Genomic DNA, 10,685 nt, shown 5'->3' on the forward strand with positions numbered 1-10,685 from the left:
GCACTCCATTTTGCTTCCACAGCACACAGCTAGGATGCACTCCATTTGCGATCCAAATCACAGCTTTTGATGTGTGTTTTGGTTTGAATTTAAAGGCACTCTTCGGATTGCACTTTTAGTCAGTCTAAACATGCAATAAAAATGCAAGCCATTGCGAAATATCCCAGAATAAATAAAATGCATTTACTATTTGTGTAAAAAATTAAACAAAGAACTTTATTATATAAACACAAATTAAAAAAAGTTTCCATTAAATTCAATCACATTTGAGTTTTCTTTCTCCGTTCTCTAATTTTGTTTTATCATCCTAAAGGTTTTTTATGTTGACTTCCCATCACTAGTTTACCTTTCGACATGGACTCCAACTGTACTCCACTCCATTAAAAATTTCCGTCTCGTGAATTACCGCAAAAATATTCGCAACATAAATTTTTATTTCTTTATTTTATAACAAATTCTTAGAAATGTATACACTCTTTTTTTGTAGGGATCTCTAAAGCAACTGCTTATAAATTGTATCCAACGGAGTGCATTATTCATAACTTCGTGCGGACTGCATCGAGGGATGTTGTGAAATCATAACTCCACATGCACAACTTCCAAAATGTTTTGCTGGGAACCATGGCAGAACAAATACAAGGTAAAGTTAATACTACAACAAATACAACTCGAACAACAACCACAAAGGAATTTGTTTTCGTTTGTAACGTTACTGTCAGTTGTATTTGTAAACAAAACAAGGAAATGTCTATAAATTATTGGAATTTAAAAAACTAATAATTTTTCACATTTGGTTGAATATTTTGGAAAACATGAATGAAAACTCGTTAGATTTTCAATTTGAATGTTTCCATATCATTCCACTAAATGCATAACTTCTCGCAGAAAGTAGAATTCTTGCTAAAATGTTTGGGGTCGCTGGTAATTCATTGAAAAAAGAGAAGCTGCTTCAATCGTTTGCTTTTGAAAACAAAAAAGCACATTTTTATTAGGGTTTTATTATTTTCAAGTTTAACAAAACACCACACATATTAACAAATATTGTACCGCCTCTATAAGCGGTGTTTTAGTGTGCGACATGTCGTTCGGACCTGTAGGAGGTTACATGTCAATGAAATGAAGCCGTCTTTATGGGAAATAGTTTTTTTTATGATGAATAAATTTGTTCTTCAAAAATATATATCCGTAATATACATCGAACATAGAAATAAATACATAAAATGTCGTATGGAATTTGACACTAACACTACAACCCAGTTCAGTCAGCTGGGTATTGCTGCTACCTTTTCTTGTTCTACCATGGCTGGGAACATACTATATATTATATTAGGTCTGTTCGATAACTTAGCAAGTAAAAAGTATTTGCAAGTTCTTGCGAGTACTTGCAACACCTCCCAGTGTTCTTTCACTGAACAAGTTTGTTATCGAACAGCATTTTGTAAAAGTTTGTACAAATTTGTACAAACTTTTGAGTTATCGTACAGACCTATTAAAAATCACTTTGTGTGTACGGGCGTATTTAGGTATCGGTGTAAGGGAATGCAAAATTCTCGAACATTGAAATGTCATGTATATGTCAGAGCTTTCTGTAGTGGGATTCTGTAACTAATTTTTGCTGTTATCGATAATTGTCGGTAAAATTAAAATGCTTATAATTTCGATAATTAACGAAATTTTTCGGTAAGTTAACGATGAATAAAAAGTAGTCGCTAGCCTCTACCGACACAAACAGTGATGCCAACTTTTCTTTATGGTTTTAGTCACAATTTTGCGGTTTAATTTTACCGATTTTTGTCGGTAACAGGAAAAATGAGTTACAGAATCCCACTACTGATGGGTTAACCGCCTTTATGAGGATTTATTTGACGTAAACACAACGGATTTAAGAATTTAAATCCACTGAATTAACTAATCAAGGGGCTGGATTCTTGTTCTATGAAAATTTGAAATGAAAAATATTTCCTTTATAATTTTTTTAATTTGACAGCTTTCCCCTTTATAAAAGTTTTCATTTCACATTTTCATAGAAACAGAATTGAGCCCCAGTTATATGTTAACATTAAGGTGGTTTTAACTCAAAGGGGCGACATTGTTTAGTTTTGTTAGGTTTTAAAGCTGAAAACACATCCAACGTTTGAGCAAAGTTTTGTCTTGGGCGTTGAGAAAAAAAAAAAAATAACAACAACACGGCGACGCCGACACCAAAGTCCAGCGTTGATCTGTTTGCCGGCATATATTTCAAATGAATTTCAATTTTTCGGCATCATGCCCAACAGCGTAAAAACGGCCAAAACGACACAAAACTTTACCCAAACGTTGGATGTGTTTTCAGCTTAAGTTTGCCAAAATCTGAGCACAATCGGAATCTGTTAAGGCCTGGGTACAAAAGCTGCCTCGTATGCTTGCCTTGCTTTCTTCTGATAAAAGAATAAAGAAGGTCGAGCCACTTTCAAACTAGGTTGTCCTTTTATTCTTTATTCATTTATTTTTATTATGTCAGAAATGAAGCAGGAAAGCAGGCGAGGCAGCTTATGTACTATATAGTGAACTACGTCGTTCAAATGAACTAGATTTTAACAACTCTACACAACATAATGCAATATTAATAGGAATGGGCAACCCTACTCTCAGCTGTTTGTTAATTGTTATCATAGCAAGTGAGTTTCATTTGTCTAAGAAGAAGCATTTTTATTGTTTCTCCCTTACACGCCATTCGTGTTTGCGGCGTTATTATTTTGTGTGTATTATCGGAAAAATATTTTAAAACACGATAAAGCATTAAAATTGATTATAAAAGTTTAATTATTTTGTATAAAATTATAATAATATACACAAACAATCATGGCTGATGCTGCGGCACGACAGCTGCAATATGAATACAAAGCGGTATGTATAAAACCTTTTGGAGAAACTCATGTTGTCGCATTAGCGTGGTTTCCCCAATAAACGTTTGCATTGTTGTTATTTATTTCACTTACATATATTCCCACCTTTATTTTCGTTTAGAATTCAAATTTGGTATTGCAAGCTGATGTACGTTTAATTGAACGACCTCGTCGTGATGAGGCAACCGGAGAAGTTGTGTCATTGGTGGGCAAATTGGAAGGAACTCGTATGGGCGATCGCTATCAACGTTCCAAGCCCGAGAAGACAGAAGAGCGCAAGGCTAAAAGACAAAAGCGCGATGAAGCACAATATGATTTTGAGCGCATGAAAGGCGCAACTCTATTGTCGGAGGGTATTGATGAAATGGTTGGTATTGTTTATCGGCCAAAGACTCAAGAAACACGACAAACATATGAAGTGCTGTTGAGTTTCATTCAGGAAGCTCTGGGAGATCAGCCCCGCGATATACTTTGTGGTGCAGCCGATGAAATTTTGGCTGTATTAAAAAATGATAAACTGAAAGATAGAGAACGTAAGAAGGAAATTGACGGGCTGTTGGGTTCCGTTACAGAAGAAAGGTAAGTTGGAAAGGAAGCTTTTGCCTACCACATGGATATTAATGGAGCACTTATTTTTTAGGTTCGCTCTGCTCGTAAACTTGGGCAAAAAGATAACAGATTTTGGCTCTGATGCTGTCAATGCTTTGACGGCCAACATCAATGAAGAACAAATTGATGAGACATATGGTATCAATGTACAATTCGAAGAATCCGAAGAGGAAAGTGACAACGATATGTATGGAGAAATTCGTGACGAAGATGGCCAGGAGGAGGGAGAAGAGGCGAAAATTGATCACACCTTGCATGCAGAAAATGTAAGAATATATTGTGCGAGTTAATGTTTTGTAATAGGTTCTAATTTGTGCTTTCTCTTTATTTCAGCTGCTGGCCGAAGAATCTGTGAATGTAAAAAAGGAGCGAGGCTTACATCCTCTTGATATCGACGCTTATTGGCTTCAACGCTGCTTAAGTAAATATTATAAAGATGCTATGGTTTCGCAAAGCAAGTCAGCCGATGTCTTGCGTATTCTTAAGGATGCTGCTGATGAAAGAGATTGTGAAAATCAACTAGTCTTGCTATTGGGTTATGACTGTTTTGATTTCATAAAACAGTTGAAACTTAATCGCCAAATGATATTGTACTGCACCATGCTAGCCTCTGCTCAAACTGACAGTGAAAGGCAACGTATACGTGAAAAAATGCGCAATGATCCAAAGTTGGCGAAGATTTTGGTACAATTAGACACTGGTAAAACAGAAGATGAGGATGGCTATGGCAACAATGCGAGAACGAGTAAAATGGATAAATCACAAATGGATGATGGCGGTCAGGGTACAGCTGGACAGGTTGCTGGCCAAAGACAAGTTTTGGAATTGGAAGAGTTGGCCTTTACGCAGGGCTCACATTTTATGGCCAATAAACGTTGTCAATTGCCTGATGGTTCTTTCCGTAAACAACGCAAAGGCTATGAGGAAGTGCATGTTCCTGCATTGAAACAGGTTCCCTTTGAAGATAAGGAAGAATTGCAGCCCATTGATAAGTTGCCGAAATACGTACAACCCGTCTTTGATGGTTTCAAGTCTCTCAATCGTATCCAGTCACGTTTGTGGAAAGCTGCTTTGGAATCAGACGAAAATATGTTGCTTTGTGCTCCCACAGGTGCGGGTAAAACCAATGTGGCTTTGTTGTGTATGATGCGAGAAATTGGTAAACACATTAATGAAGATGGTACGATCAATGCTGATGATTTCAAAATTATTTATGTGGCCCCCATGAAATCTTTGGTACAAGAAATGGTCGGTAATTTTGGTCGACGTTTGGCATCATACAATTTAACTGTATCGGAATTAACTGGAGATCATCAATTGACAAGAGAACAAATTGCCGCAACCCAAGTTATTGTTTGTACACCTGAAAAGTGGGATATTATTACACGAAAGGGTGGCGAAAAGACATTCACGTCTCTGGTCCGTTTGGTAATTATTGATGAAATCCACTTGTTGCATGATGAACGTGGACCAGTATTGGAGGCATTGGTGGCTCGTACTATACGCAATATTGAAGTGACCCAGGAGGATGTACGTTTGGTGGGTTTGTCTGCTACACTGCCTAATTATCAGGATGTGTCAACATTTTTGCGTGTTAAACCTGATAAAGGACTTTTCTATTTCGATAACAGCTATCGTCCAGTAGCATTGGAACAGCAGTATATTGGTGTTACGGAGAAGAAGGCATTAAAACGATTCCAAGTTATGAATGAAATCGTCTATGAAAAGACAATGGAACATGCGGGACGTAACCAAGTGTTGGTGTTTGTCCATTCGCGTAAAGAAACTGGAAAAACGGCTCGGGCCGTAAGAGATATGTGTTTGGAAAAGGATACCTTGGGCAGCTTCTTAAGGGAAGGATCTGCCAGTATGGAGGTATTGAGAACTGAAGCAGAACAAGTTAAAAATACTGAACTCAAGGAATTGCTACCCTACGGATTTGCCATACATCATGCTGGTATGTCTAGAGTGGATCGTACATTGGTGGAAGATTTGTTTGCCGATCGTCATATACAAGTGTTGGTTTCCACTGCCACATTGGCTTGGGGTGTCAATTTGCCCGCTCACACAGTTATCATTAAAGGTACCCAAGTGTATAATCCCGAAAAGGGAAGATGGGTTGAGTTGTCAGCCTTGGATGTATTGCAGATGTTGGGTCGTGCCGGTCGTCCACAATACGATACAAAAGGTGAGGGTATTTTGATTACCAATCATAGTGAGCTGCAGTTCTATTTGTCCCTGCTGAATCAACAATTGCCAATTGAGTCACAATTTGTTTCGAAATTGCCGGATATGTTAAATGCTGAAATTGTCTTGGGTACTGTGCAAAATGTCAAGGATGCTGTCAATTGGTTGGGTTATACATATCTCTACATACGCATGCTGCGAAACCCTATCCTATATGGTATTGGTCATGACGCCTTAAAAGATGATCCCTTGTTGGAGCAGAGGCGTGCTGATTTGATACACACAGCGGCTTTGCATTTGGATCGCAGTGGTTTGGTTAAATATGATCGAAAATCTGGTCAATTCCAAGTTACTGCTCTGGGAAGAATTGCTTCACATTATTACTGTACCCATGAAACCATGATGACCTATAACCAGTTGCTGAAACAAACCCTATCGGAGATTGAATTATTCCGTGTGTTTTCTTTGTCTTCGGAATTTAAACATATCGCTGTAAGAGAGGAGGAAAAGTTGGAGTTGCAAAAGCTGATGGAACGTGTTCCCATACCCATTAAGGAATCCATGGAGGAGCATAGCGCCAAGGTTAATGTATTGCTACAGGCTTATATCTCGCAACTGAAATTGGAAGGTTTTGCCCTAATGTCGGATATGGTGTTTATTACCCAATCAGCTTCACGTCTTATGAGGGCCATATTTGAAATTGTCTTGCATCGAGGATGGGCTCAGTTGGCCGACAAGACTTTGACCTTGTGTAAAATGATTGATCGCAGAATGTGGCAGTCGATGACTCCATTGAGGCAATTTAAGAAAATGCCCGACGAAATTGCCAAAAAATTGGAGAAGAAAAATTTCCCTTGGGAGCGTTTATACGATTTGGAACCTCATGAAATCGGTGAATTGATAAGGGTGCCAAAACTGGGTAAGACCATACACAAGTTTGTTCATCAATTCCCCAAACTGGAGTTATCTACCCACATACAACCCATCACACGCTCCACACTGAGAGTGGAACTAACAATAACCCCAGATTTTCAGTGGGATGAAAAGGTCCATGGCATGTCGGAGGGTTTTTGGATTTTGGTAGAGGATGTTGATTCGGAAATAATTCTACATCATGAATTCTTCCTGCTCAAAGAGAAATATTGTCAAGACGAACATCAATTGAAATTCTTTGTACCCGTTTTCGAACCTCTGCCACCGCAGTACTTTTTGAGAATTGTATCGGATCGTTGGATTGGTTCAGAGACACAATTGCCGGTGTCCTTTAGGCATTTGATATTGCCCGAGAAGAATATGCCACCCACGGAACTTTTGGATCTGCAACCATTACCTATTTCGGCTTTACGTAATCCCAAATTTGAAGAATTCTATCGTGAAAAATATCCCCAATTCAATCCCATACAGACACAAGTTTTCAATGCGGTCTATAATAGTGATGATAATGTCTTTGTTGGAGCTCCCACTGGATCGGGTAAAATGACCATTGCTGAATTTGCCATTATGCGTTTGTTTTCCCAGCAAGCTGATGGTCGTTGTGTCTATTTGGTGTCCAAGGAAGATTTGGCAGATTTAGTGTTTGCCGATTGGCATACAAAATTTGCAAACTTGGGTTTGAAGGTGGTAAAACTGACAGGAGAAACTGGTACTGATTTGAAGCTATTAGCCAAGGGCCAGTTGATCATTACCACAGCAGATAAATGGGATGTACTGTCGCGTAGGTGGAAGCAGCGTAAAAATGTACAAAACATACAGCTGTTCATTGTTGATGAACTGCAATTGGTGGGTGGTGAAGATGGTCCTGTTTTGGAGGTGGTCTGCTCAAGAATGCGTTATATTTCATCACAAATTGAAAAGCAAATTCGTATTGTGGCTTTATCCTCCTCGTTGGCGGATGCCAGAGATGTGGCCCAGTGGTTGGGTTGTAATACCAATGCCACTTTTAATTTCCATCCAAGTGTGCGTCCCATACCACTGGAATTGCATATCCAGGGTTTTAATATTACCCACAATGCCACCAGGATTGCATCAATGTCCAAACCGGTGTATAATGCGATTTTGAAATACAGTCCCCATAAACCAGTTTTGGTTTTTGTATCTTCACGCAAACAGGCTCGTCTAACAGCCATTGATATTCTAACATACAGTGCTTCGGACTTGCAACCAAATCGCTTCTTCCATGCCGAGGAGGAAGATATAAAACCCTTCTTGGATCGTATGACCGACAAAACCCTAAAGGAAACATTGTCGCAAGGTGTGGCTTATCTTCATGAAGGTCTAACAGCTTCAGATCATCGTTTGGTGGAACAACTTTTTGACTCTGGAGCTGTCCAGGTGGCCGTTGTTGCCAAAGATCTATGCTGGGGTATGAGTATATCGGCGCATTTGGTCATAATCATGGATACCCAATATTACAATGGTAAAAATCACTCCTATGAGGATTATCCCATAACCGATGTTTTGCAAATGATTGGTCGGGCCAATAGGCCAATTGAAGATGCCGATGCTAAATGTGTGCTCATGTGTCAATCATCGAAAAAGGATTTCTTTAAAAAACTGCTCAATGAGCCATTGCCCATTGAAAGTCATTTGGATCATCGTTTGCATGATCACTTTAATGCCGAGGTGGTTACCAAAACAATTGAGAATAAACAGGATGCAGTGGATTACTTAACCTGGACCTTCCTCTATAGACGTCTTACACAAAATCCCAACTACTACAATTTGCAGGGAGTAACACATCGTCATTTGTCCGATCATCTATCGGAATTGGTGGAGAACACATTGTCCGATTTGGAACAATCGAAATGTATTAGCATTGAGGATGATATGGACACTTTGCCATTGAATTTGGGCATGATTGCTGCCTACTACTATATCAACTATTCGACAATAGGTAAGTGTTAGAAAAATACAAGGAGGTTTGCGATATGATGTGCTAAATTGTTATTTTTTTTGCAGAACTTTTCAGTTTATCTCTAAACAGCAAGACAAAGGTCAGAGGTCTTTTGGAGATCATATCTTCGGCCGCTGAATATGAAGATATTGTTGTAAGACACCACGAAGAGAATATACTGCGCACATTGTCCCAGCGCTTACCAAACAAATTGACTGGACCCAATGAAACAGCTCCCAAGTAAGCCAGTTTAGGCATAGTTCACACGAGCCATCTAAGTCATATGTGCTGTAATTTTTCATCCAAACGCTAATGTATGTCATATTTGTCGTTTTCCTTACGTCATTCACCTTCTGCGTTCAGGCAGTGTTATTACGTCTCTTTGTCTGGGTACATATGACATCATTGGCTCGTCCGAACTAGGTCTTACATTTGATTTAGATTTGTTAATAAATAGTTTACTTTTCTTTTGTAGATTCAATGATCCCCACATAAAGACCAATCTATTGCTGCAGGCTCATCTTTGTCGTCTTCAACTGGGGCCCGAGTTACAGGGAGATACTGAACTAATTTTAGGAAAGGCTGTGCGTTTAATCCAGGCCTGTGTAGATGTGCTCAGTTCAAATGGTTGGCTTTCACCTGCCGTGGCTGCTATGGAATTGGCCCAAATGGTAACACAAGCCATGTGGAGTAAAGATTCTTATCTCAAACAATTGCCGCACTTCAATGCTGACATTATCAAACGATGCACAGAAAATGTAAGTTTGTCCCACCGTGAAATGATCGTAATGAAATTAAATCGTGTTTCTTTTCAGAAAATCGAAACAGTTTTCGACATTATGGAACTGGAAGATGAAGATCGTTCACGTCTTTTGCAATTGAGCGATGCCCAAATGGCAGATGTGGCTCGATTCTGTAATCGTTATCCAAACATTGAAATGAATTTCGAGGTTGTGGATAAGGAACACATTAACTCCGGCTCAACGGTTAATGTTGTGGTGCAATTGGAGAGAGAAGATGAAGTAACCGGCCCTGTTATTGCTCCCTTCTTCCCTCAGGTAAATTATTGCATTCCATGTTTTAAACAACAGCTTTTATTAATCAAATTGTTATCTTTTATTTTTAGAAACGCGAAGAAGGTTGGTGGGTCGTTATTGGTGATCCAAAGACAAATTCCTTGCTATCAATCAAACGTCTTACATTGCAACAAAAGGCTAAAGTTAAACTTGATTTTGTTGCACCCAGCCCCGGTCGTCATGAATACACATTATACTATATGAGTGACTCATATTTGGGCTGCGATCAAGAATACAAATTTGCCATTGATGTTGGCGATTTCCAATCGGAAAGTGAAAGCGAATCGGATTAAATTTAAGGTTTTTAGTAGTGTATAGTTCTTTGGGAGGAGTAAATATAACATTTGATGTTCTTTTTTGTAGCAATTTCTGCATAATAAAGAAAATAAATATAAACAAATTAATTTTATTAACTTATTTTACAATATTAAATTGCAGCCAATATTTTTATTTTAGTTATCTAATTAAGTTTTAAAAAATCTGTCTTATCTGGATACATGGGGTGACGCTAAAGTTTCCAAATTGAATGTTATTTCGTTGTGCCTAAAAGTCGCCCTGTATTCTCTGCTTATATCATAGACATACACCATAGATAATGAGGTGACAACTGAAAAACAATAGATGGCGCTTCTTGTGTTGAAAGGGTGTATTTTTGGTTTGGTTTTGCCGCACGGTGAATTGAATTTTTTTTACAATAAATATTTATCGAAAAAAATCGATTATTGTTGTTATTTGCTCTGTTCCAGAACCTGCAAGAAGCTACTACTTTTTACTACGATAACATTTTTTCCTTTATGTTATCGAAAAAATAGTAAAATTACTGGAATAGACCATTTATTATTTGCTCTGTTCCAGTACTGCAAGAATCTACTATTTTTTACGATAACATAAAGGAAAAAATGTCATCGTAGTAAAAAATAGTAGCTTCTTGCAGGTTCTGGAACAGAGCAATTTATTTCATGTACTTATATATTGTACAAACTTCAAAAATGAATAAAATCGTTATTAATTCCATATTTTATATGCAAATATGAT

At 38.1% G+C, this 10,685-nt stretch overlaps 1 protein-coding gene across 1 annotated transcript; it reads left to right on the plus strand.

The window, feature by feature from the left end:
* Positions 1 to 2,629: 2,629 nt before the first annotated feature.
* On the plus strand, positions 2,630 to 10,050 carry Brr2 (U5 small nuclear ribonucleoprotein l(3)72Ab). Its single transcript, XM_073982504.1, has 8 exons — positions 2,630 to 2,886; positions 3,007 to 3,464; positions 3,526 to 3,760; positions 3,828 to 8,574; positions 8,640 to 8,814; positions 9,050 to 9,332; positions 9,390 to 9,632; positions 9,701 to 10,050. Exons 1-8 carry the CDS (start codon positions 2,842 to 2,844, stop codon positions 9,941 to 9,943), a joined length of 6,429 nt encoding a protein of 2,142 aa, XP_073838605.1. The 5' UTR covers positions 2,630 to 2,841; the 3' UTR covers positions 9,944 to 10,050.
* The last annotated feature ends 635 nt before the right edge of the window (positions 10,051 to 10,685 follow it).

Source organism: Musca autumnalis, unplaced genomic scaffold (genome assembly GCF_047663935.1).
Source record: "Musca autumnalis isolate F117 unplaced genomic scaffold, ASM4766393v1 scaffold_4, whole genome shotgun sequence".
Taxonomy (NCBI): Eukaryota; Metazoa; Arthropoda; class Insecta; order Diptera; family Muscidae; genus Musca; species Musca autumnalis.

Coding starts and splice junctions, on each gene's coding strand:
- Brr2 (XM_073982504.1), top strand. CDS start 2,842: ATGGCTGATGCTGCGGCACGACAGCTGCAATATGAATACAAAGCG. Junction 3,761..3,827: donor ACACCTTGCATGCAGAAAAT/GTAAGAATATAT, acceptor TCTTTATTTCAG/CTGCTGGCCGAAGAATCTGT. Junction 8,575..8,639: donor TATCAACTATTCGACAATAG/GTAAGTGTTAGA, acceptor TTTTTTTTGCAG/AACTTTTCAGTTTATCTCTA.